This window comes from Cricetulus griseus, chromosome 8, assembly GCF_003668045.3.
Source record: "Cricetulus griseus strain 17A/GY chromosome 8, alternate assembly CriGri-PICRH-1.0, whole genome shotgun sequence".
Taxonomy (NCBI): Eukaryota; Metazoa; Chordata; class Mammalia; order Rodentia; family Cricetidae; genus Cricetulus; species Cricetulus griseus.
In genome coordinates, this window is record NC_048601.1 from 52,291,796 (window position 1) to 52,319,364 (window position 27,569).

General features: G+C 46.5%; 1 protein-coding gene across 2 annotated transcripts; it reads left to right on the top strand.

Moving 5' to 3' along the window:
* Positions 1-38: 38 nt before the first annotated feature.
* Xpc (XPC complex subunit, DNA damage recognition and repair factor) lies at positions 39-26,780 on the top strand. Of its 2 annotated transcripts, XM_027428881.2 has the most exons (16): positions 40-207; positions 3,386-3,587; positions 7,793-7,902; positions 9,898-10,018; positions 11,433-11,517; positions 12,144-12,301; positions 12,993-13,113; positions 14,472-14,561; positions 15,316-16,167; positions 18,009-18,169; positions 19,306-19,387; positions 22,729-22,863; positions 22,942-23,111; positions 23,592-23,685; positions 24,724-24,813; positions 25,767-26,780. In XM_027428881.2, exons 1-16 carry the CDS (start codon positions 114-116, stop codon positions 25,980-25,982), a joined length of 2,781 nt encoding a protein of 926 aa, XP_027284682.1. In that variant the 5' UTR covers positions 40-113; the 3' UTR covers positions 25,983-26,780. The 2 variants fall into 2 exon arrangements, with proteins under 2 accessions (XP_027284683.1, XP_027284682.1); XM_027428882.2 differs by lacking the exons at positions 24,724-24,813; positions 25,767-26,780 and having other exon boundaries at positions 39-207; positions 22,942-23,136.
* Positions 26,781-27,569: the final 789 nt, after the last annotated feature.

Below are 27,569 nucleotides of genomic sequence, written 5' to 3' on the forward strand. Positions count from 1 at the left end.
AACCTGGTCAGGGGGCGCGGCCCAGGCATGGCCCGCCTCGGGGCGGGGCGAGCACGCGGAGAGTGTCTGCGGCCGGCTGGCTGCGGTAGCCCGGAGTGTCGCTGCCGGGCAGCATGGCTCCGAAGCGCCCTGCGGGAGGAAGGCGGCGGGGGCGCGGCCGAGAAGCCGAGAACAACAAAGCAGCCCGGCCGGAGGAGAGCGAGGCGGGTGAGAGGCTGCGGCGCGCAAGGCGATGGTGGCGGAGGCTGGGGCGGGCAGCGGGGCGGAAGGTCTCCACGGCCGGATGCGCGGCGCCCCGAGGGCCTCTACCATCAGCCCTGACCCCACCGTAACCCCTAGGACCAAGTCCAGCCTCTTGGCAAGTGTTGAGGGCCGATCAGGAAAAAGCTTCCCTGTTGCCCGGTGTCAGAGAGACACCAAAACTAGGACAGAGGGAGACCTTGTAGTGTGAGAATCTCTCTCCAAGTTGCATCCACTGTAATTCCGGCCCCAGGTTTGCGATGCGCTTCTTACCTTGGTCTTGAACCAAGGAGAAGCTTAAAATATTCCCATCTCAATAAATCACTCCTTCACCCACCTGTTAAAACACGCCTTTTCTTAACTGCTAGTTCGTCAGGAGGTCCAGTTCAGCTTCGGAGTCACTGAAATATGTGCCTAATTCTCTTAATTTCATAGCTGGTATCCTGTTCCTGTCGTTTTCTAGTTGAGTGAGTTCCCCTCTACATCAGATCTCCATCCAGCAGCCAAGTGATGTAGAACGACAACAAAACTTCATATGCCTTGGTCTTCTTACTTAAAACCTTCTTAGATGTGTGCTCTCCGTGTATAGCATCTACCTCACTTAGCATGTCTCTCTTCCAGATATTCTTATTTTAAACAGCAGCCCGGCCTAGAGCTCTGGGTTTTTCCTGTCTCATCCTCATGATCACAGGGATTACAGATGGCTCTTGGTGACTGCCTTTCTCTTCTTTGAATATACTGTTTATTTATCTGGAGGCTTGGCCTTCCATGTTTCTTTGCCTTAGAATGTTCTCCGTCGCTGTTGCTGGGTCTAATTTCTTCTCTACTTGAGGTCTAAGACATTCCACGGTCATCTTAAAGTAGTCATTCCTAGGTATCCTCCACCACAGAATCACAGTGATGTTCCTATTCACCTATCATTCTACAGTCATCTTCATTTCTGATTGTTTGAGTACAATGTAAGCTTCATAAAAACAAAGCTCATTTCCCTTCTTAACCTATTTTGTTCTTTCTCTTGTTTACATCTCTGAAAAAACACTTTACTATTTTTTTATTTTATGCATATGTTTTTTGCATGCATGTCTGTGCACAATGTGTGGGCCATGCCTGCAGATGTTAAATAGATGAGGGTGTTGGATTCCCCAGAACTGGAGTTACAAAAGGTTGTGAGCTGCCATTTCGGTGTTGGGAATTGAACTTGAGTTCTCTTGGAAGGGCAGCAAGTGCTCTTAACTGCTGAACCATCTCTTTTGTCCTGCAAAAACATTTTTTAAATATGCAAATGCATGCTGCTAGAGAAGGGCTATCTAGGCCTTCTAAAATAACTAGATAAAAAAAACTTGACTAGTTGAGTGACCCCTATACCCACCCCATAGCTCCTACTACCTTGGAATCGGATTACATACAGATTGTAAATTCATTGCCCACTAGGAAACAGTAATATTTCCTAAACATTAGAGGCCTTAGCTTACTCTACACTTAAGAAACTTCACCGTCTTCATTTACTCATCTAAGCTAAGACATTTCTTGAGCATCTGCTATGTGGCGTCTGCCAGTTTGGTAGTTTCTACATGGAAAAGTTGAGGAGCACTCCTATGCATGCAAATGAAGATGAGGCTTAGCTCCTTTTGATAGTTGGGAATAAAGAACATCATCACTTACCTTGTTGTCCAATAGGCTCCTCTTCATATGTTTTTTTTTTCCTCTGTTAATGTCTTCATTGGGAAATTCATTAGTTTCTCTAAGTATTTATTCAGTGATTTCCAGCCACTGCTCTAAGTACTGGGAGTATACTAGTAGACGAAGCAGGCAAGGTTCCTGCTATTAGGATGCTGATATTCTTTGGGGAAGCGAATAATGTTAACATAATGAGATTTAAAAAGAGAGAAAAAAGAAAAGCAAATTCACATGGTGATGAGTAAATCCGGTTGCTCCCGTCAGACTGCCATAGGTCTGGGAAGAGGCAGTGTTAGTGTCCAGGTGCTGTAGCCAATTTGAGCTCTACATTGGAAGTGAGGTGGTAAGTACAAGGGGGGTGTCCGATGCACAGAATGGGATGCTTAAAGACTCTTGGCTGTGCACAGTATGAAGAGATGAACTGTGGAAATAGAGGTGATTGCAGGGCAGGGACCTCAGCCTGAAGATCAAACTAAGGAATTTGAATTCTTCTTGAGTGCCTTGGGGAGTTCTGAGAAGATGTATAACCTGCCCTTAAGTCTCCATAGCTCAATGAGGAAACCACAGTGCTAATTCTTGAACTGCTGAAATGACTGAGCTCAAGGAGACTGGTTAGGTATGCTAGATGCTCTTAATTTTGGAAACTATTCTGGAGATTTGTTGAGAGGCTACCCTTCTCCTCTTCGTCCTGCAAAAAATAAACAGCAAACAATGCTGAAAAGTCACCTGTTTCTGCCATCTAAAGATTACTACTGCAGAGTAGAGGTCCATTTTCTTGCCGCCTGAGCTTTTTCACACTCAGCCAAAACAACGTTTTACACTGAACATATTATGCCATTTTTCCTTTGTTTTAATGATTTAATTAAACCTGGTGGTGCACCTTTAATCCCAGCACTCCGGAGGCAGAGGTAGGCAGATCTCTGTGAGCTTTCGGCTACCTAGGTCTCCAGAATGGCAGTGTGCTTGAGCAGAGTTTGGTTTAGAATGTGGTAGAAAGAAAATAGTAAAAGTAAGGTGCAAAGAGGTTTGTGAACTGGAAGGGTCTCACCTGAGTAGTAGATTCTACTAGGTCTTCGCAGGTGGTTGGCAAGCATGGTGTCATTGAATGGATTCGAGGGGTTTTTTTTTTTTTTTTTCCCTTACATTTCTTTTGAGATTGGAATTTAGAGTTTTAGTCATAGGGTGGTTTCTGTTTTAGGAGAAGTAGAATAAGAAAGAGTCTTCTGGTAGTGTAGCTGGGTGTAGCACTTCCCTATGGTACATGGGGCTCTGCATTTGATTTGTGTGGTTTTTATTGTGACCATAGAGAAGGCTTTAGGTGAAAGGTTGAGTACTGTGTGCTGCCTAAGACACAGGATGGTGACCAGGGGATTGATGACAGATGTGGTTCTGGGGAGCCTTGCCCAAAAGTCTCACTGCCTCCACCTTCTCAACCACCTGTCACCTCTTGCTCTGTGTTGTTACCTAGATGATTTTGAAGATGAGAAACAGAAACCCCCAAAGAAGTGCCCTCTCTCCAAAGTTTCGCAAAGAAAACGGAAGAGAGCCTGCAGTGATCCAGGAGACCCCACAAAGGGTCCATCAAAAAAGAAAGTGGCCAAAGCCACTGCTAAATCTGAGAATCTCAAGGCTCCAAAGGAGGAAGCCCTCAGCGATGGGGACGATTTCAGGTGAGAGGACCAAACACGGAACCCAGCCACAGTTGTTCCCATCAGAGAAGCGAGGATAATGGCAGTCATTCTTTGCTCTTTAAGGGGATGTGGGAAGGAGGGTCTTTAAGCATTTCCAGATAGAGCCAAGCCAGCAGGAGCTGGAGACCTCAGAGTTTTCCTGTCCCACAGCTGCTCCCAAATAATCACTCAAAGACTTACTATTAATTACTAATGCTTGGCCAGTAGCTCAGGCTTATCACTAACTAGCTCTTACATTTTAAACTACCCATATTTTTTATTTACACTCTGCCACATAGCAGTTCCTTTATTAGCATGACACATTCATCTCCTGCTCCCTCTGTGTCTTGCTGGTGATTCCCCTGACTCCACCCTTCTTCCTTCCATCATTCTCAGTTTGGCTTTCCCACCTAACTTTATTCTGTTCAGCTATTGGTCAGTCAGCTCGTTTGTTAAACCAATCATAGCAACATATATTCACACAGTGTACAGAAGGATTATTCCACAGCACTTCTCCCTTTTTGTCTAATTAGAAAGGAAGGTTTTAACTTTAACACAGGAAAATTATATACAACAAAAACAGTTCTCAAGTGAGAATTACATTTGCTGTATCCAGTCTATTTGTATTTGGCACAATTAGAGAAAATACTCTATTACCTGTCTTGTCTTGATGAATCTATAAAGTTTTACACCTAATTTGTTTTTTATCATGACTAAAGAAAACTATAAGTTTAACTATTTAGTCTTTAACTCCATCAAGGACCCCAGAAGGATGAAATGTCACCTAATGACAGGGACATCAAGCTGCCTAGATAGTCACCCAAAGTTCCTCTGTAACATCGGGGCATCCAACTCTGGCCTGTACACCTAGCATTTCTGACAGACGTTCCTGTGAAGCAACGAATTCTGAAGGACTGTCTTACCTTGGCAAAGTTTGGCAGTCAGTTTTCTTGTGTCCTGCTAGTCCAGTTTGAATAGTGTATTGCCAGCAATTGAGGCAAGGGTAGTTTCTTTGCCCACATGGCTAGCTTTTGCCATTAGGAAAATAGACTTCATATGGAGTTTCTTTGATGCCCATTATTTTTTCTGAAGTAGATTGGTGTTACCAGGAGCAGATGTGTCTCACTTTCATAAAAAGTCCTATGTTATTAAATATATTAAGTAGCATAGTCTGTAGGTCTTTGAAGTATTTGAAGACCATCTATCTATCTAAATATATTTGTGTATGACCTTGAAAACATAGCTAACATGACTGTAAGTTTTGCTATTATAGATGACTATTAATCTGTGTTTCTTAGTTATATATTATATTTTTTAAATGAGTTGTATAAACACAATACTTTAAACAAGAGTAGAAATATACATACAGTATAATAAAATTAACTTTAAATTTGTATCAATAAACCAAAATCTATGCCAATGTATATTATTTAAGATTAGTAGCTGCTTTTTTAGTTTGAAAGTAGATTCAACAATCTAACTTTTTATCCTATCAGATCTATGCCTCCCCTTTTTTTTGACCACACCCAGGAACAATTTGTAACCAATGCTCCTCACACAATGACAAATATCCATAACCCAGTGAAAGACCAAAAACCATACATCCCATCTCTTGGTAATGTGGGTGTTGTATTTTTAAAATTACTTCCTGATGTCTGGGGGGCAACTGCATCTCTAGGGTTCCCTTGGAATTATCCTGAGCAGTTTGTAGTCCAGAGCCAATCTTTGGGTGTGTTTATCAGCTTACTGGCATTATTACAATTCAAGTAGAATTGTCATTGTGGGGCCCCATCATCCTTTTGGAGACTTCAGTGGTCACTGCTGGGAATGTTTCTTGTTCAGAAGAAAACTTAAACATATTAAGTGTCACATGCTGTAAATCTTAGGGAGGTTAAAGGGCCATAACCTATTAAATACATCTGGGATATCCAGGCTTAATTCCTAAATAGCTGTTTAAACTCAAGCCTAAAATCACATATAAGAAGCTACATGAAGCCTAAGGTTAGAATTAGTTAGTACTTTATAATATCACTAATATCAAAACAGAAAGTTTAAATTTTGAGATAGTACGTATACCTAAAAAAAGTTTTGAAGAGTCAAAATAAATCTGAGGAGTAAGAGATTAGTGACAATATAATAGTCCCTAGATTTCAGTTTTCTTCTGTCCCATACAATGTGGCTCTTCTGATATGAGCCAGAGACTTTGAATTTTCTTTTAACAAATATGCTTGGGTTTAGAGAAGGAGAGAGCCATACTCCAACTCTGAAGCCATCTTAATTTTTAATCGAGTCGGGACTACATAAAGACCACCTACCTGTTCATTCACAGTGTACAGAAGGATTATTTCACAGCAGCTCACAGCTAGCTTTTTATTCCTGGTTACACAGCTAGCTAATAGCACACTCAAGAGCAGAATTCAGGTTCCCAATTCTTGGTCCAGTGCTCTTTCCACTTCACAGATACTCAACAGAGAGGCAACTTCCTGCCACCTTGGTGTTTGGCACTGGCAACTGCCATCCAGCTGGACTTTGAGCATTCACTGGTCACATTCTTAGTTTTATTTATTTATTTATTTATTTATTTATTTATTCACAGTTTGGGGGATCAAACCCAAGGCCTCCTGTGTCGTAAGCAAGCACTGATCACTGTGCTCCCCCCCCCCCATTGCACTCCACCTGGCATACTTTTGACTCTTTTGATGCTTGTCTGAAGCCATCAGCTCTAGTTTTCACAAGCTCTTGGTCTTTTCTGCTCCCATGTTCTGCTGCTGCTGTTGAAGAGTGTATGTAACATGTCTGCCAGATGGCAGTTACCTACAATACAGTGCATCCAGGTTTGCTACCCTTTAGGGTAATCACACCTCTTGGGTCTCAGCTAGAGCTGTGAGCTTCATTTGTGTTCACAGGGCCTGTGGCATCTAGGGCTTGGCTGTAGTTTTCCAGATGCTGCATGCCTTTGTGGAAGTTAATACTCTTATTTCAGTATGAGGGACAGAACATGCCCGAGCAAGCTGGTAACGTTGTTTTGCTTCTAAATAAATCCGACCTGCAGTAGATGATGGGAGAAGAGTCCAGCAGAGGGCAGTAGTGGGCCAGGGAAAGCAGTCAGCTTCACCATATTGCTTCCTGGTTGCCCCCTCAGTTGTTGAGTTCTGTCTCTGGGGATATCCATACAAAGATAGGTCAAGAGCTACCAAGGAAGGCTCTGGATCCCCTTTCCTCTCACCTGAGGGTTGACTGGTCCAACCTGTAGTTTAGCACCATTCCTACTATTTTACATGGGGGAAATTTTGTTGCAATGACATTGAGAAAAAGTAGCAAACAAAACCAAAATGTTATTGGAGCTCAAGACTGAGATCATTTTAAATGTCTGTGCTAAAATCTTAGCTGTTTCCTCTTGATACCAAGTATCATAATGTTTATACAAGCCAAAAGTAACCCAGAACTGTAGATGGGGTTTATATGTGAATCTGCAGAAATATGTCAACATTCTGGCAACTGTTTACCTTGCTTATCTGCATGGGTTTCCCCTACTAACAGCTGCCCAGCCTGGTCCTGCTTATGGGTTCATGCATGATCACACCTGACTTGTCCTGTTTGAGTTGTGCCAGCTTCAGTGCCTTTGGGCTACATTTCCTAATGGGAGAAAAGCATTCTCTGAGTTGGTACACAGGCAGCTTGGCTGATGTGGAACTCTCTTCTTCTGGCCTCCAGCTATGTGCATTTGTGCAGTTACCTCAGCTTTCTGAGACTCCTGTGACCATGCGGCTTCTTTAATTTTGCCCTCATCAATTCAAGGCACAGCATTTTTTTTTCTTTTGGTTTTTCAAGATAGGGTTTCTCTGTGTAACATCTCTGGCTGTCCTGGAACTCTCTTTGAGACCAGGCTGACCTCGAATTCACAGAGATCCGAGTGCTGGGATTAAAGGTGTGCGCCACAACAGCCTGGCTTTTTTTTTCCCCCCACATGGATTGTGAGTTAATAAGTTCTAGATTTGTTTTAAGAAACAAAAATCTTGCTTTGTAGCAGGGTAACATTATACTTGAGCTCTTCCCACTTCACATCTTAAGACTGAGAGCCAGCTGTCTCTCACCTTCAAGGATATGATTGCAATAGTCAACAGAGAAGAAATCTTGTAGGCTCTGCTAAGCCTGAGTGTGACACTAGGATATGTGAGTCTTCTGCATCTTTGATCCATACACAGGGACCCTCCAGGTGACTGTAAGAAGTCAAAGAAGCATCCAAAGAGAGAGGTGGTGGATGAAGGCAGTGATGAAGATGAGGACAGCGAGGATGACTGGGAGGAGGTAGAAGGTAAAGTGTCTGTCTTGTTTTCCAAACTGATTCTCTGTTTGCTGTTGGGAGCCAAGTCGCATGTTGCAATCTTGTTTTTCTTTGAAACAAAGACAAGATACAGTTGCAGTAGGGACTTCTTTTAAGTAACAAAATTCCTTGGGTTGCTAGAGAAGCTTCTATGTTGTCTCCCTCTGGCTTTTGGTAAGGAAGCTGTAAACAGAGGCCGTGCTGGAGGAAGTGCAGCTGGAAGAGTTTCGCAGTCCTGACTCCAGCCCAGCACTACCCCACATGGCGCTGTGTGAGCAAGTTCTTTGCTTGTCTGAGTCAGATTTCTTCACTGGCAACATTCTGTAAACTGTATGTGACTGTGAACTGTGTGCCCATTCAGGCTGCAGGGTTTGGGGAGAAAGTCTGCAGGTACAGTAGGCCTGAGCCCCAAGTCCTCACTGTGGGGGTGGTAGCTAATGTTAATCCCTGATTCCTTCTGTGAGGCATGTCCATCCCCTCAACATTTTATTTTGACAAGGTTCAAATCTACCAAGAAATGAGAGTAGTTTGTATACCTTGTCTTTTATGTTTAATCTTTCTTTCTTTCTTTCTTTCTTTCTTTCTTTCTTCTTCTCCTTCCTCCTCCTCCTCCTCCTTCTCCTTCCTCCTCCTCCTCCTCCTTCTCTTCCTCCTCCTCCTCATTCTTCTCTTTTTTCTTTTTTCTTTTTTGTTTGTTTTTTGTTTTTCCAAATAGGGTTTCTCTGTAGCTTTGGAGCCTGTCCTAGAACTTGCTCTGTAGATCAGGTTGGCCTTCAGCTCAACAAGATCAGTCTCTTGAGTGCTGGGGGTAAAGGTGTGGGCCACCACCATCCAGCTTAATGTGTCTTTCTATCTGTAGCTATTTGAAAATGAGTTTCAGAAACCCTGCAGCATTCCTTTCCTAAGAAGATAGCTCTATCTTACCTGGCAGAACAACCTCATCACACTTAAAAATGTGAAAAACAACCCTCAATTGTCACAAAAATGCCTTTAGAGCGCTGTTGGTTTTGTTTTTTTTTTTTTTTCTAATCCAGGTCCATATTAGAAATTATGCATTTGTAGTTTGTTTTGTTTTGTTAATCTAAAACTCCCACCATGTACTGCCTTAATTAATTACTTGTGGTGCTAGGGATTAAACCCATGGCCTTAGGAATACTAGAAAGGTATTCTGCCACAGTACTGCCACTCCTATCCCTTGTTTTTTTTTGGGGGGGGTTGATTTTAAAAAGTAAGTGAGTGTGTGTGTGTGTGTGTGTGTGTGTGTCTGAGAGAGAGAGAGAGAGGAGAGAGGGAGAGAGAGAGGAGAGAGAGAGAGAGAGATGTGTGTAGATCAGAGGACAGCTCTCAAGAGTTCTTTTCTGCCACCTTGTGGGATCCAGCCCAAAGTCAGGTCATCAGGATGCATGCCATCTTGCCAGCCCCAGCCCTTGTTTTTTTCAGGTGAGGTCTCTACTATTGAACTTGCTATGCAGTCCAGGCTAACATGGGACGTAGGAGCTCTGGTCTCAGCCTGCTGAGTGCTGGGATTACAGATGTGTGCCACCATATTTGGCGTTTTCTTTTTCCTTCTTTCTGCTTTGGCTTTGTAGAGCAATGCCTGCTTTGAAAAGTCCTGGCCTCTTGCTTTTTAGAATATTCTTGTTTTGTCAGATAAACAATCGGGGAAACTCAGGAGCTTCCCTGTCTATTCCTGACTTTGTTTTTCACAGCAGAACCCTGATATTGTTCCGTCTATTAGCTATTATTACTATTTAATTTATGTGTATAAGTGTTTTGCCTGCATATATATCTGTGCACTATATGCCTGCTGCCTGTGGAACCAGAAGAGGGTGTTGAATCCCCTGGGACTGAGGTTACAAATGGTTGTCAGCCACCATGTGGGTGGTGGGAATTGAACTCAGGTGCTCTGTAGTCAGTGCTCTAAACCACTGAGCCATCTCTCCAGCCCCAATTATTATTATTAACTTTTAAAATTACTGTTGCTAGAACTTACTGAGCCTATGCTGGACACGGGAGAAAATCCTTCCACCTCACAGTCTGTCCTGCCTGTGAAGGCAGTCGAGATAGAAATTGAAACACCGGAGCAGGCAAAGGCACGGAAGAGAAGGTAGGCTGGGCCCTGCTTCTGTGCTCCTGTCCTGAAAACAGGCAATAGTTACATGGAGAAAGCCTTTGCACGTCAGAGTGGTCATGCCACAGGGGAGAGCCTAAGTTTGCCTGTAGGACGGAAAGGGTGTCCTGTCTGGTTGGGAGATGGAGGTGCATGCCAAGGACTGAGCACTTTGTTCAGCTATTAGTTTACCTGACCCTCAGAGCAGGATTATAAATGAGAGGCTCAGAGAGCTTAAGTGACAGTCCAGAAGCCACTTAGCCAGAGAGTGGCGGACCTGAATCCCTATTGGCTGATATGGCACTCACACTTCTCCTTCCACATATCACTACAAGAATTGAGATGGTGCCCACTATGGAAGGAGCACCCACCCTTCCCAGGGTGCTCAGTTCCTCTGTAGCCTCTGGTGACCTAGGAAAATGGAGCACACAAGGTCCATCAGAGTGGACCTTGTGTTGTTAGGCAGGGAGGAGGGAGGCATTGTGTCTTTCAGGAAGTGCAAGGCTTTCCTGAAGGTTGATGGGTGAAAGATTTTTCAGAACAGTCACGTAAATGCCTCCTTTAATTTAATCAGTGTGGTGCTTTGATGAGGAGGAAGTCAGTTGGGAATCTGAAGGAAGGGTACTTGAGGCCTGTGGGTGAGGCATAACATGTTGGAAGGAGTTGGTATAGGCTGCACAATGTCCAAGAGTGGGTTTACAGGTGGGAAATGCTGCATCCAGGGAAGGCTGCACAGGACCCTGTCAGCAGTTTGCAGGTGGGACGTGTTCCTTCCTGCACGGCTCCAAGGACAGACCAGATTGGGGCAAGAAAGAAATGAAGAAATGACAGACACATGGATAGAAAGCTGGTCAGATGGTCTAGGATCTTGGACAGAGAAAGCTCAGTCCTTCAGAAGCTCAGTGTGTTTATTATGTAGAGTTGAACAGGAAGGCAGGGTTATTACATAGAGATAAACAAGGAGGCAGGGTTTATGGTGTACAGCTGGATCAAGAGAGCAGGGTTAGGTCATCTCAGTAGGAGCAGTCTCTGTAGGGGAGCAGTAAACATGGTGGGAAGCTAGGTGGCCATTTCCGGCATACACTATTAACATCCATAGGAAGGTGGATGCTATATACCACCCCAAGGAAGGTGAAGCCTTTGCCATTTCTTTGAGTCTCATGGGCAAGGTGTAGCTTTGCCATTTTCCCATGACTCCCAGGCTGTGGGATCCTTGATATGGCCATGCCCATATCAGTAGCACACATTCACTCAGGACAGGGCTTCCTCTTCTCCCCAGAGCAGATGGGGGCTGCTTGCTGAGTTGGCTGAGTGGCACAGCCTTGTATAGGAAACAGGGCAAGTGGCTCCCATGCCATGGTGAGGAGTTGCCGTTTCCTGCTTCAGTCTTGGGTTTCTCGCTGTGTTTCAGTGAGAAGATAAAGATGGAGCTTGAGATGTACCTGCGGAGGATGATGAAGCGTTTCAATAAGGAGGTTCAGGAGAACATGCACAAGGTGACGGCAAGGAAGGCAGGAAGAGTGGTCCAGGGGTGACAGGCCTGCAGGAAGTTAGGTGCCATGCTGGAGGCCGGGCTTACGGGAGGTGTCTAGGTGGAGCTCCTTTCACCTTGGTGTGGAGAGAAAGCTGTGCTGAGGGGAGGAGGTAGAAAGAGTAGACAGCTTTATATGGAGGTGGGAAAGAGTAGACAGCCTTACTGTCATTGCAGCAGTTTGGTGAAGGGTGAGCTTGAGGTTGGAGGGGTGGGTTCAGATGAGCAGGGTGGCTCATGCCTGGCCTCCAGTTGGTGCTCTGAGCAGCCTGCCTCCACTCACTTGCCCTGCTGACCTCACTGCAGCAGACCCAGGGGGTGTGATGCTCCATCTGAAAACCCTGTAGTGTGCTGGTAAAAGGGATTGTTGCTAAGAGGAAAAGCTCTTATTTTGAACTGATGAATTCTTTGAGGGAGTGAGAAGAGAGTGAGACACAAAGCCTTGGGATATGGCTGATGCCAGCCTTTGTAGTTGCTGTGTGTAGAAGCATAGCCAATGTTTCCTGTCCACACAGCATATGAACTTGGCAGCACTATCCCTGCTATCTTCGGCTCTCCCTCCATGCTGGCTTCTTCCTCCCCACTCCACAGGTTCACCTCTTGTGCCTGCTGGCCAGTGGCTTCTATCGGAATAGCATCTGCCGCCAGCCGGATCTGCTGGCCATTGGCCTCTCCATCATCCCAACTCGCTTTACCAAGGTGCCACTTAAAGACAGGGACATCTGCTTCCTCTCAAACCTGGTGAAGTGGTAAGGCTGTCTACTGTCTTCCAGATCTGGTTCAGGCCAGTTCTATAGTGGTCCGTTGGCATCAGGAGGGGGCATGACATTGAGGAGAGGGAAGCATTAGGATGACATTGGCCTAGAAGAGAGCCTGGGCTGGCAGGAGACCCATATGCACTGCATACTTAGGAGAGTATGAGGAGTTCTGAGGCAAAGGGATGCAGGAAACAGGGTGCTTCTCTCAGGTGGGCAGTCTGGAAAGGGTGCCCAGGTAGGTGGTTTTCAGTGATGGTCAGCTTTAGCTAGCTGGGCTGAGAAGAGCCAGTGCAGGTAGGTGAGTCTAAGAGTCACTTGCTGCTGGGCTTTTTTGTTGTTTGTTTGTTTGTTTGTTTTGTTTTTTATTAGTTTTTTTTTTGAGACAGGGTTTCTCTGTAGCTTCAGAGCCTCTTCTGGAACTCGTTCTGTAAACTAGGTTGGCCTCAAACTCACCAAGATCTGCCTGCCTCTGCTTCTTGAGTGCTGGGATTAAAGGCATGCACACGCACGCGCGCACACACACACACACACACACACACACACACGCACGCACGCACGCACGCACGCACGCGCACACACACACACACACCCATAGCTTGCTGTTGGTTTTGTTGGCTGTAAAAGACTAGAACTTCTCCTTCACCTTGACCCCTCTATAGAGAAGTACCTGGTCTTTTCCCAGGTTCATTGGAACCTTCACAGTCAATGAGGATCTTTCAGCCAGTGAGCAGGACAGCCTGCAGACAACCTTGGAGAGGAGAATCGCCATTTACTCTGCGAGGGATGAGGAGGAGTTGGTTCATGTAAGTGGTTCCTCAGGTGGCACTGCTCATTAACAGAATGAAATATGTCATCATCCTTGGAGGATGCCTGTTACCTGCACAGAGACCGGACTTTGCATTTGCATGTCTGGCCAAATGCCTGGCTTCCTTAGACCTCTTTCGATTTGGTTTTGAAGAATGTAATAATATGTCAGGTACTGTCATCCTCATTACCCTCTCATCAGCTTGTTAGAGCTGTGAGGAAGGAGAAGCAGGGGTTGCCTCAGGTGTAAAAAAAAAAAAAAAAAAAAGCCTGTGTGGAGACACCACTTAGCCAGTGGCCCGTGATAGTTTATCCTGCCCTCCTCCATGGAACGAAGACTCTACCTCTAGCAGTGTTGCCAGCCAGACTACAGACATTACCCGACCTTGCCTTTTCCTGTGCCAAGACCCCGCTGCACTGAGTTTGTTGAGTCCCTTAATTTCTTCTAGTTTGGATGGTTTCTTGGTCTTTCTCTGCCTTTGGTGATCTTCACAAGTTTGCAGGGAGGTGTCAGGGATTAGAGGCAGGGAATTGAGGGCTGCTTCCCTCAGCTCTTGCTTAGTTCAGACAGGGTCTCTGATGTAGCTCAAGCTGGCCCAGAATCATGACTTCTGCCTCAGCCTCCTGTGTGCTGGGTTAGGGGTGTGTGCCACCACCACATAACTGCTGCTTTACATGAGGCTTTTTTAAAATCCAGATAAAGGAAGTCACAGGTAGCTTTTCCATGGTCACATGGCTTCTGAGATGGCCTACCTTCCTATTTCCAGTCTTCACCTCTGACTTTCTCAGCAGGGGGTTATAGTAACTGATGAGAGTGGTCAGGAGCTAGTGTGGAGGTCTGGGGGAGACCTTGCTGCAATGTATTATTGATGTCACCATGAGGCTTATCCCTGAGGGAGACGCTCCCATCCTCACAGGTCAGAGCTGTGACCTCCAGGTAAGATTCATTGTGGGGAGTAGAAAAGAGAAAGCAGATGTGTAACCTGGCGACATCTGTATTTCCACATTTTCTTCCCTGACTATTTCATTTTACTTTTCTTTTAAATGCACATATAACACATATAGCAGGCCAGTCAAAAGATAGGTAAGCAGAAAGAGACTCTGACAACATGTAGCCAGTGATAGGTGCTTGCTATCAAGTGTACAGAGAGTCTTTATATTTATGTGTAATCCTGCTTAGGAAAATGGTGATTTTTTTCCTGTGACCTGGGTCTCTGCAGTGTCATTTACAACAGGGTCCCCAGGGCTGGTGCCCTGTACTGGGGTGGTTTCCACTCTGTCCTATCTAAGCAGCAGAGCTCTTTGGGTTAGCTTCCTTACACTATCCAGTTACATTTATTCTGTCTTGTCATCATAGATATTTCTTCTGATTCTTCGGGCTCTGCAACTGCTCACCCGACTGGTGTTGTCTCTACAGCCCATTCCACTGAAGTCATCTGTGACAAAGGTGAGATTCTTGATCATCTAAAGAAAAGGAGTTGCCACCAGAAAAGAGTGAGGAAATTGCACATTTAAAAGAAAAGTAGCCATTACCATTTTTTATTATATTGATCTTACATTTGTGTGTGTGTGTGATGATACCTTACGGACTTTGGCTCTTCTTTCCAGGTTGTCAGGCTTGGCAGCAAGTGCTGCCCACTGAGCTATTTTGCCAGCCTAATGATGTCCTGTTTTTAAGAGTTGGTATTCATGCAGCCTGGACTCCTTTGAGCCTGCTTTGCACATCCTCTGTGTTAGTGAGTGTTTAGCACCCTGAGCTTGGGGTGCACTGAGTCATCTGAGAGGGCAGGTTACTGAGCTGTTGTTGCTAGCCTGTGAACCAAGTAGAGAGTTGCCCATCCTCACTAGCATAGTGGAGGGCTGATAGGTAAATGACTCTGCCTTCTGAAATATGTGAGGAAGGGTGTCAGTGCTACCAACTGGGGTGTCGTGTCATCTAATGCCTGCAATAATGGAGGTTGATTATCATAAGTTAGCTAAATTATGGAAAACTAAGACAGAACAGCAAAATTAATATATCTTTCCCTCATCTCTTTCCTGCTGTTTTTTTGAGAGAAAGTCTCATGTAGCTCAATTTGCCACAGAGTCACTGAAGTTGAGGATGACCTTGAACTCCTGATCATCCTCCCTGCACCTCAAATACTGGAATTGCAGGCATACAGCATGATGCCCAGGAGTACCAAAATTTCTTACTGTTTTAGGGGAAGAAATCTTCCAAGGAAACATCCTTAGAGAGTCCTGGAGGCTCTTCAGAACCTTCCAGTCAAGTTCTAGAAAGCCACAACAGACCCAAGACCAGCAAAAGAATCAAACAAGAGGAAACGGTTTCTGAGGACAGTGACAAGGCAAATACCAGAGGGAAGAAAAGCAAGGCTGTGGACAGCAGGCAGAGGAGAAAGCCCTCCTGCAGTGAGGGAGAGGAAACCAAGCCGAAAACCCAGAGCCGTGCTCATGCCCGGCAGCGGCGGGTGGCTGCCAAGGTGTCTTACAAAGAGGAGAGTGGGAGTGATGAGGACGGCAGTGGCTCTGATTTTGAACTCTCCAGCGGCGAAGGCCAGCATTCTTCTGATGAGGAGCATAAGCCCAGCCCTAGAAAGCAGAAAAGGACCCCAGTTCCTCAGAGGACAAAGGCCAGGTCCAAGAGTGCCTCCAAGCATCAGCCACCAGGCTTTCCAGTAGCATCTTCAAGCTCTTCAGGCAGTAAGAGAGGCAAGAAGGTTTCCAGTGGTGGCGAAGAGACAGGAGATAGGAAAGCTGCTGGTGTTAACCAGTGGCTGGAGGTGTTCTGTGAGCCACAGGCAAAGTGGGTGTGTGTGGACTGTGTGCATGGTGTCGTGGCCCAGCCTCTAACATGTTACAAATATGCCACTAAACCCATGACCTATGTTGTAGGCATTGATAGTGATGGCTGGGTCCGAGATGTCACTCAGAGGTATGACCCAGCCTGGATGACCGCAACCCGCAAATGCCGGGTTGACGCTGAGTGGTGGGCTGAGACCTTGAGACCCTATCAGAGCCCACTTAAGGAAAGGGAGAAGAAGGAAGACCAGGAGGTAAGACACAGGCTGCCCAGGCTCTACACTTGGCGGCAATCAAACTGTCCTTTTCTGCTCACAACTAAGCCCAGTAGTATGCTGATATCTTAGTGTGGTTTAACTATATATTTATATTAGCCATAGAAATCTGTACTTTTCCATTTATTTGATTATATATAATTATCACACCAACAGTTGGCTTACATAATCCCCCCATAGTCTGTCCTTGAGGAACTCAAGCAGAAATAGGAACCTTGGAAGAAAGCAGCTTACTGACTTGCTCTCCACACTCACACTGCTATGATGTTGCCACTGTTTTATTAGTAAAAGACTTCTAAGAGCCAAGTCATCACATGGCTAGGCTTTGAACCCAGGGCTTTGTGAAGTCTGCATTCTTTAGTTATTACCCTGTTAGTAGTTTGGAGCTTGAAGGTGCTTTACAAGCTCTGTGATCCCACTGAGGGAGAGAGGATAACTCATCTGTGTGTGGCCACTCCCTCTTCCATGTGCATGCACAGCTCACAGATCCACCTCTCACAAGTAGAATGTGTCTCCTGGGAAGGGAGGGACTTGGAACACAGAACTCTCTTTAGCCAACCAAGAAGTCAGGCAAAGCAGATGTCTTCTAGAAGCAGAGACTTCTAAAATGTAACGCAGACATGACAAGAATGAATCCTAGCAGCAAGGAAAGGGTCCAAAGTGCTCATATACAGCAGCCCCTGTGTTGGGTGGAACTCTGCATTTCTGCATGAGAACTCACCACGTTGGCCAGAGGTTGTCACCTTAGGGGGTATGCTGCAGCCCATGTTGAGTTGCCTGGATAGTGCTGACAGGCTAAATGGGAATCCTGCAAGTAGCATTATACCTAACTGAAGTGTCAGGATGCCCAGCCAGCAGTCTCTACCTTAGTTGCTCCATGGTTGTTCTAGTTTTCTTTCTGTTGCTATGATAAAACACTGACCAAAACCAATGTGGGCAAAGAAGGGTTTATTTGCCTTATCTGCCCTTATCACAGTCCATCCTTGAGGGCAGGAACTTGAGCAGGAGCAGAGACAGGAACCATGGAGGGAAACTGCTTACTGACTTGCTCTATGCTCACACTCAGCTCTACCTTTATACCTTCCAGGACCACCCGCTCAGGGTGCACTTCCCACAGTGGGCTGGGCCTTCCACATCAATCAGCAATCAAGAAAATGTCCTATAGAAATGCCAATAGGCCAATCTGATGGAGGCGATTCCTCAATTGAGGTTCCCTCTTCCCAGATATGTCTAGGTTTGTGTCAAGTTGGAAAACAAAAACAACAACCAACACAGTGGTGCCAGTTTGTAAGAGCTCCCTGGTATTTTGAAGGGATGCCAAGAGAAAGATTAAGCCAGCTTAGGAAACAGCATTTGCTCTATAGCAGTGGGATTTCCTACTAATAACCAGAATTCTTAGTGAAGTATAAGACTTGTGTGTATCTCAGAAAAGCTGCAGGGTGGTTGCTGTAAGCCTTTGAACCTGCTTTGCTGTAAGATGACGGTGTCACTGAGGTCAGGCCTTATGGTATAAAAGTTGGCGCTTTCTCCTCTGAAGATATGTAGTAGAGTGGACTTGGTCTGCTAAGGCTTAGGGTGTCTAAGGATTGGAGACAGGTGCTTTTCTGCTGCTGGTGCACATCACACCTACTAGTGCTTCCTGGCTTTGGGTTGATCCTTGGTGCACCCCACAACCACAGTGACTGGCAATGTCACCAATTCACTGATGAGTCGGTCTGGACTCCACTGTTTGTTGTTAGAACAAGTTCATGTATAGCAACCCGCTCATACCCCTTCCTTGTGCAGGAGCTTGCTCACCAATGTCTGTCTGGCCTTTGCAGTTTCAGGCGAAGCACCTGGACCAGCCTTTGCCCACCTCCATCAGCACATACAAGAACCACCCTCTCTATGCCCTGAAGCGCCACCTCTTGAAATTCCAGGCCATCTACCCTGAGACAGCTGCAGTCCTTGGGTATTGTCGGGGAGAAGCTGTCTACTCCAGGTGTGTGAAGCATCTGCCTTGTCCTCCTGGTGGGCTGGGATAGCACCTGTTGCATAGGCTCTGCCATTAACAGAATTCTCAGGGGTGAGCCACAGTATGTGTGTGCTGTGAAGAAGAAATCAGAGCTCACAAATCAAAACATGTACCAAAAGACCAAGCGCAGAGAGCTGTGGGGAAATTTATGTAAATGTGGGTCTGTTAAAATATAAGGCCATAAGAAGTGTTCCTCTTAGCTAATGCACATCAAAGCAGAGAAAGGAAGGAGTCGAGGGCACACTCACAGGTGTGCCAAGCCCTGTAATAAACAACAGTAAGTGTGCCTGGTGCTGCTGAACTGTGTCCTTAAGAGTGGCTGAAAAGTTGTACTCTGTGTATGCCTGAATACTGCAGGCAAAAGAAGCCACCAGAAAAAGTACTGTAAATAAAAAACAAATGTACGATATTTACAAGGTGAAAACTGAAGAAAGATGAATAGAATTTAGAGCTGAGGGGGAAAGATAGAAGCAGCGATTTTGAGCAATAGCAGTAGAAAACAAATGAAAGAAGGGATTTTTAGAAACCCTGAAGTGCAAGGACCAAAGAATAGAGACTGCTTTAAATAAATGGGCAACAAGAGACACAGAAAAGAAACATGGGTAAGCCCTCTGACGGGGAGCAGGTCCTGCTTGGAGCCCTGTTGGGGAGTCACACAGACCTTTACCCTTGAGTCATTTTCCTGACCTCTCCTTCCTTAAAACTGAGTGTATTCCCTGCCTGAGAGCCCACATTTGTTTATTCATGTCAATGGATGCTCAGGCTCCTCCTTTAGGCTGTTGGGAGCAATGCTGCTATGTGCGTTAGTTGAGTCCATGCTTTGCATACTACAGAAATTTGGAGGGAATGACTGAGCTGTTTGCTCAGTGGCCACACCATTCACCTCTCCCCACCCCAGCACAATGGTGCCAGTCACTGTCCTCACCAGAAGTCACTGGTAATAGCCAGTGTGGTAGAGGAAGGGCCTGCTCCAGGTGGGAGGTAAAGCCTTAGAGGAGAATTAGCAGGGCTGTGCCCACAGCAGCTACATACAAGCTCAGGTGAGGCCCAGAGAGGCCTTTTACTTACAGTGTGCACTGAGTATGTCCTTTGTCTCCCCTTAGGGATTGTGTGCATACTCTGCACTCCAGGGACACATGGCTGAAGCAAGCAAGAGTGGTACGGCTTGGAGAAGTGCCCTACAAGGTAACAGTGAGCCTCCTGCAGGGGGCAGGGAGAGAAATCTTGCTGGCAGCAAGAGTTGGAGAGGAGAGGTCTAGTGAGGAAGTGCTGTTGGATAGGCATGCCCAGATAGGCAGCCAGAAATAGCCTGTTCTTTGCCTTGAACAGGGTTTGAGGAGATAAGCATGTAAATTATTAGTGAGGCATTTTTAGGAAATAGGTTTTCCAAGTAAGAGCTGTAGGCCAGAAAGTAGCTTGGAGACTCATGCTATGAGCTTGAAGGTCAGCAGGTTATTGCTGGGTTATTCTGAGGTCCAAGCTCTGCTTCATGGAGAGGTTACCCTGCATGACAGTTTACCAAGGATTTTGTTTATATGTGATCTGTTGCATTCCAGTGATCCTAGAAGTCAAAACCGTGATGTCAATTTTACAGATGAGAAAGTTAAAGTTCAGATAGGATATGATTTGCCTGTAGGCCTTGCAGTTAGTAACATCCTGGGCTCAGCAGGACTTATAGGCCCTGCTCTTAGCACTTGCCTCTGACTCTATGACATTTTTAGGTCAGTACCTATGAGGGCCATGAAATCAGCAAAGTGTGACAGTCATTCCTCCAGTCATAGGCTCAATCACAATAGCAGAGCACAATGGCCATTATATGCCCATTTACTGTTCTTTGTCAGAATACAGCAGAGTCCTTGTGGATCAGAACCCTGGTGGGGCTGGAACTGTGGAGCTGGTGGTGGGCCCTCAGCTTGGTGGGAAGTGGTGGCAGGATTTAATAATGGCTGCTACCAGTAGTGGCTTGGTGCATGGAGCTTCCTGCTGGATCCAGAGGCCTGCTGGGATCTGCCTTCCACCTTTTCCCTCCCAGACTAGTGCTATCCAGTGGAATTACAGTAAGAGTCAGGCATTTATAATTTTTAGTAGCCAAAGCTAGGCATGGTGGCCCATGCCTTTAACCCCAGCACCTGGGAGGCAGAGGCATGCCAGATCTCTGAGTTTGAGGCCAACCTGTTCTACAAAGTGAGTTCCAAGACAGCCAGGGCTATTATATAGAGAAACCCTGTCTTGAAAAACAAAACAACCCCCCCCTTTTTTTGTTTTTGTTTTTGTTTTTTTAAAGAGAGGGTTTCTTGGTGTAGCCCTGGCTGTCCTGGAACTCACTCTGTAGACCAGGCTGGCCTCTGCTTCCTGAGTTCTGGTATTAAAGATGTGTGCCACCACCGCTCAACAAAAAGTGATTTTTTTTTTTTTTTTTTTTTTTTTTTGAGACAGGGTTCCTCAGTGTTTCTTTGGCTGTCTTATAATTAGCTCTGTAGACCACGCTGGCCTCAAACTCAGAGATCCACCTGCCTCTGCCTCCAAAGTGCCACCACTGCACAAAACCCCAATTTTTAGTATACAAATAAAAACCACAAAAAATATTTAAATACATTCAAAATAGCATTCCAATGTGTTATAAGTATATAAATATGAAAAAATGTCTGAGATATTTAATTTTTGTGGGGGGGGGGCACGGAGGGAGGGGGTGAAGTTTCAAGACAGGATTTCTCTGTGGCTTTGGAGGCTGTCCTGGAACTAGCTCTTATAGACCAGGCTGGTCTGGAACTCACAGAGATCTGCCTGCCTCTGCCTCCCGCGTGCTGAGATTAAAGGCATGCACCACCACCACCCGGCAAGATACTTAAATTTTACTTAGTCCTTATGTGTAATTCTGAATGTAACTTTCAGTATCTCAGTTCAGACTAGTCCCATCATTAGTCATACAATAGATAGCATACTTCAGCAAGCACTGCTTCTTCCCGTCTGTGCCCATGATTGCTGTCGGGGACATCTAAGAGCTGCACAGTGACCTCACTGAACACTGCTGGGTGAACAGTGCCTACTTTGCTTTCTGATGCTGTGGTAAATACCATGATCGGAAGCAGGTTGCAGGAGGGAAGGGCTTATTTGGCCTCCACTTCCATTCAAGACCATGGAGAAACTCTGCTTACTTGCTTGCTCAGCCAGCTTTCTTACATAGTCCAGACCCACCTGCTCGGGTATGGTGCCACACATTCTAGGCTGGGCTCTCTCACATCAGTCATCAATCAAGACAATCTCTTTCAGATGGCTGAAGGCAAGTCTGATCAAGGTAATTCTCAAGCTGAGGTCCCTCTTCCCAGGTGACTCTAGGTTGTGTCAGGTTAAAGTAAAACCTACCCAGAGCAAACAGCTACTTTAGGAGACTGTCAGAACCAAAAGTTTGCGGAGTCCCACAGGGGTGGTTGAGAGGTTATGCCTAGAGGATTAGACCTGCACAGGGGTGTACAAGATGTAGCTTGGACCATACCAAGCTCAGTACCTTCGGTGGGCTCTTCATCTAAAGAGTGGTTTTCTCAAACGTGTTTTGTTTTCTTTTTTCCCCCAAGACAGGGTTTCTCTGTGTAGTCTTGGCTGGCCTGGAGCTCTCTCTCTCTCTGTAGACCAGGCTGGTCTCGATCTCAGAGATCCACCTGCCTCTGCCTCCTGAGTACTGGAATTAAAGGTGTGCACTACCACTGCCTGGCTGGTTTGCTAAAAAGTTTTTAAAAGGAAAAGAATTAAAGGATGAGAGAGGCGACTTGTAACCCTTTACCAGCAAAGCTTGCTAACCTGACCCCTACGCTAGAACAGCCTGTGTGCCCAGGCCCAGGAACCAATCCTTAGCCCATTGCCTGTGTTATGCAACTTCGTTTTGCCACTCCTCTCCTTTCACCCCTTAACTCTTAGGAAGAATCTAGGTCTTGGCTGCTAGGCATTTGTTGTGCACTGGGGGTCCTGACCAGACACTGCTTTCCACAGCTGACACTAGGGTAGATAGCTGTTGAGCGCTCTACAGAGATGGGGAGTTATCTGGGTTATTTAAATCCTGGCTCTTGTTACCTATAAGCCATGGTGCCTTAAGTCAGTCACTTCATCTCTGAGGCCACTTTTTCATTGTAATGGAAGTCAGAACTTAGGACAGAACTTCAAAGCCTTCATGAGCTGTGGCTTTAGGTGTGTCACTTGTTGCACTTCTGGAAAGTTGAGAGGATAGTGAGAGGGCCACACCTCTTGAGCTCACTGAGATTAGTAGTATGAAGCATGGATGTCAGACATGATGGCACGCCTGTAATTCCAGACTCAAGCAGAGGCAGGAGGATTAGGAGTTGGAGAGCAGCCTGGGCTACAGAGTGAAGCTCTGTTTCACCCTCCCCTCCCTAAAGGAAAGAGGCAGCACCGAGAACAGGAGCTAGCTAGTGAGGGTCCACTTGTGTCAGAATGACAGCGCTCAGTGCCTGGTGTGGGCTGAGTGCCCAGAGCAGAAAGCCTTTCTTACAACCTGGCCGTTTCCTCTGGAGTAGATGGTGAAAGGCTTCTCCAACCGTGCCCGGAAAGCCCGGCTTTCGGAGCCCCAGCTGCATGACTACAATGACTTGGCCCTCTATGGTCACTGGCAGACAGAAGAGTATCAGCCCCCTGTGGCTGTAGACGGGAAGGTAAGGACGGCTCTGGGGGGTCAGAGTAGGCTGCCCTGTTTTCCATCCAGCTACATCCTGGCATGCCCATCTCTGCAGGTACCTCGGAATGAGTTTGGGAACGTGTATCTCTTCCTGCCCAGCATGATGCCTATCGGCTGTGTCCAGATGAACCTACCCAACCTGCACCGTGTGGCCCGCAAGCTAGGCATCGACTGCGTGCAGGCCATCACTGGCTTCGATTTCCATGGAGGCTACTGCCATCCAGTGTGCGTGAGGGACCTTCGGTGGCAGGTGGGGAGGCTGAGGCTGGTGGCACTTATTTTCCAGATTTGTCTCTGGGTTTAAAGTCAGCCTTATCTCCTAATCAGTCACAGCTTCTAACAAGAAGGAAGCAGCAGACCCAGTGCAATGAGTGTCCTGGTACTTGTAGACTGAAGCACTGCCCCCTAGTGCTGGTCATAGGCTGGAACCAAACCATGATCAGTGTTCTTGGTTCCTGAGTGCGCCTGTGTGAAGTGGGGACTAGGGTCGAGGACTCTCTCTCACTCTAGCACTCAGGCAAGGGCTGTGGAGGAAAAGGTACAGGTTCCCACAATCCTGCCTCCTGCATGGGTAGCATCTGTCACTTGCTGGCCAGGAATGTCCATCAGGGCCCCAAGTACTCAGAAAGGGCCACTGGCTTCTGAACAAGAAGGGGTAGGGTAGGTGGCAGCTCAGGGAGCTCATCTGTATTACTGTCCCAACAGAACTGATGGTTACATTGTCTGTGAGGAGTTCAAAGATGTGCTGCAGGCTGCTTGGGAGAATGAACAGGACATCATTGAAAAGAAGGAGAAGGAGGTCAGTAGTGTGAATGGGGCCTTGGAGGAAAGCAGCAAGTTCCAGCTGGGTCTCCTGTCCAGGCCACTCCTGCATCATGGAAGAAGATGGGAAAGTCTGTTGTGTGTTAGCTCTTCTGGTGCTCTGACTTGGTGGAGGGCATTCCAGGGGTTAGTGCTGGGTAAAACAGCTCCCTCCCACACTCCATGTCCACTGCCCTGTCCCCTACTTGCCTGCATGCAAGCTCAGGGACTGTGGGCTCTGACTTGGAAGGCCCAGGTCCTAGACCTGATTGCTGTCGTCTAGTCAGTGTTAGTTATAAAAGACTTGGTTACTGATGGCTTTTACATTTGTCACTTACTAAATCTGACTCATGGCTTAGAAGCAAGACTTGGTGTGATGGAAGACTCTGTGTGTGTGTGTGTGTGTGTGTGTGTGTGTGTATGCATGCATGCGTGCTTGTGTGTGTGTGTGTGTGTATGCATGCATGTGTGTGTGTGTGTGTATGCATGCATGCGTGCTTGTGTGTGTGTGTGTGTATGCATGCGTGTGTGTGTTTGTGTGTGTGTGTGTATGCATGCATGCGTGCTTGTGTGTGTGTGTATGCATGCATGCGTGCTTGTGTGTGTGTGTGTGTGTGTGTGTGTGTGTGTGTGTGTATGCATGCATGCTTGCTTGTGTGGGGGGGGGGTTAGTGCACTAATGTATGTGGAGGCCCAAGGTTAATATCTGGAATCCTCTTCAGTCATTCTACCACCTTATTCACTAAGGAAGTTAGCCACTGATAACTAGCCAGCTTACTCTGGGGATCCTGTATTTACCCTCTGAGGCTGGAATTGCAGGCAGGCCTGCCACACACCCAGCATTTATGTGAGTTCTAGAGACCCAAACTCTGTCCTTAGAGTTGTGCAGCAAATCTTTAACCACTGGGCATCTCCCCAGACAGGAAGACTCTTCCAACCTGAATTGCAGACAGAAGTCTGAACATTAGTCTCTGCCTTAACATTTTCTCTGATGATGCCCTGGCTTCACCTTTCCTCCCTTTATTTCTGCCTGCAGAAAAAGGAAAAGCGGGTGCTGGGGAACTGGAAGCTGCTGGTCAGAGGACTGCTCATCAGAGAGAGGCTGCAACTCCGATATGGGGCCAAGGTCAGCACGGGGCCTTTGTAGACAAAACAGCCTGGTTACCACTCAGTCACAGGCCCAGATTCTGTAACATCACAGTATAGGTGGCTTTATATTAGGAAGCCTGCCTATTGGCCTCAGCTAGCTGTTCCTGCCCTGCCCTGTGCCCTGTTAACCTGGACACCTGTGCTTGGTCTAGTTTGCTGCAGAGGTCCATGTAGGCCGTCTAGGTGTATTGGGCCTTCTGTGTCTGCCTCTTAGCTTCCAGGATTCCCAGTACTGTAACCAGCTTTGGGCCTGCACATTCAACACACCTACAGCCTGTCTACAGTGCTGGGTTGTGGGAGGGTTTTCATCTCTGTACAGGCAGAACCTGGAGCAGTTGTGTGATGGGTACTAAGTCAGAGTCATCAGGCAGTGCCCTAAATGTTCTTTTCCCTTTATGATTTATCTCCCTTCCTATTGCCTATTTGCCTGCTGAAGACACCTTAGTCATGTGCTCATTTGAATCCTGTTAGGGACCCCTTCATCTGGCTTGTTCTCACTGGCTCCTGGGCTACCCGTAGTACACTGCCTTCCTTTCCATCCAGGACCCCTCTCCCCAGCTAGCCTAGCCAGCCTCCAGGGGTACCGCCTCAGATCCCTTAGTGCTGAAGTTTGGTTCTGAGCACTGAACAATTGAAAATAGCATGCATGTGTGTGGGAGTGAGGGGACAGGCACAGCAGCAGCTGTTTTCCCCTGGACTGAGCTGCCCACCTGGGCACCCTCTTTCCACTAGCAGTTCTCACTTAAGTACCTGCTTGGGTGAGCTCCTAGGCTGGGGATGGCCAGTAAGGCTGCCTGGACTCTCCAGCACCACCCAGAACCCTTGTCTTCCAAGGGGCTTAGATCTAAGACTGGGTTCTTCTGGGGAACTTTGCCGCCTTTTAAAGTCAGCCAGCCATTAATTGTGGCCCCTCCACTGTCTCCCCTGCAGAGTGAGGCAGTAGCTCCCCATGCAAATGCAGGAGGTGGACTCTCTTCTGATGAAGAGGAAGGGACCAGCTCACAAGCAGAAGCAGCAAGAGTCCTGGCTGCCTCCTGGCCTCAAAACCGAGAAGCTAAAGAAGAGCAGAAGCCTGAGTACTCTAAGATGACCCGGAAGAGGCGGGCTGCAGAGGCTTCCCACCTCTTCCCATTTGAGAAGCTGTGAAGTGAGTGTCCACCAGGCCAGGTGGCAGCTCTTGTCTGCTTAGAAGGCAGACACCTGATGGCCTAGGGACTACAGGCCAAATGGAAATTATGCTGCAGATCGGTCTGATGCCAGCCCAGCCATACCCCCATGGATGGTCCTGGAAGCTACCCAGAACCCACTCTAGGGTTTGAACACTTTCCTGGGAGATGCTTTCTGACTCTTGAACCTTGGTATTCCCATCCTTGGAAATGTGAGTTTGTTTTAGAGAGTCTTATCTGTTGTCCCAGCTGGCTTCAAATTCAAAATCCCCCTGCCTTAAACCAAGGGCTAATATTACAGGCATATGCAAGCATGCCTTGCCTGTTTTTTAAATAGAAATCACTGGGAAATTCTGGGTATTGGAGCATTGAGGACACACCCTTCTTTAGTGCTGTTCACACCTGAGATGCTTTGCTCTCCTCTCCTGCAGGTCGCAGGGCATTTGCTTTTCGGGCCTTACTTTTCCTGAGTCAGGTTTCCAATACTGCCCAGTGCTCTTTTGTCAAAGACGCAGGCCATCTCTTGTCAAGGCGCTTTTAGGGTTGGTTTTACAGTGGCAGAAGACTAAAACAAAGAGCTAAAATCAAGAAAGAGAGAAAGGAAGGAAGGAAGAAAAAGGAAAACAAATGGAGAATTATGAAAACAGTAAAAGATTAATTAGGCTACATTTTGTTTGGTTCTGGATACATTTGCTCTGTACATTTGCTCTGGATACAACTCAGGAGAAAGCCCTTTTATAAAATCTTGACAAAAAAAAAAATTAGCATTTACCTAAAAGCACTTGGCTGCACATTTTCTTTCATGTCTTAAACCAGCTAAGAGGATCCAGGTAACAGACTTCAGGATTGTTTTCATGGATGCTGGGAACCCCTTACACACCAAGGAAGCTTTTTGTGTATGACTATATTCAATATTACTTCATTTTGAGTCTTTAAAATGTTGAGTCACTGCTGGGCCGTGGTGCTGCGTGCTTTGAATCCCAGCACTTGGGACACATAGGCAGGTGTATCTCTGTGAGTTCAAGGCCAGCCTGGTCTACAGAGTGAGTTCCAGGACAGGCTCTAAAGCTACACAGAGAAACCCTGTCTCAAAAAAAAAAATGTTGAGTCACTCTTACCAAGGCAAACAAACAAAACACTTGGAATATGACTCATATTAGACGCTCTGGTAGAGAAACAGACTAGGGTCTCCATGGAAACTGTATTCTTATACTTCCTGCACCAGAGGCTGACAGGCTTCCTAAAAATGATTTTATTTTGGGGATTTTAGTTAGGCATGGCCATGTTTCTGGAAATGTAACCTACTGTGGCAGGTGGCAGCTATGAGAAGACGTGATGGTAATGACATGTTAGGTTTGGAAAGGTTCCCTGCTAGGTAACAGCATGGCAGTGCTTCAGACAGGAAGAAAACAATGAAGAGATGTCATACACTAGGCCGTTGGGCTTCAACTTATTTACTCATTACAGCCATGTATGGTGACAGGCTCTGTCCCCATCTTACAGATGCAATGGATGGGCCCAACACCACGAGCCAGTGGGACAGACTTGATCTGTGTGACACTCAAAC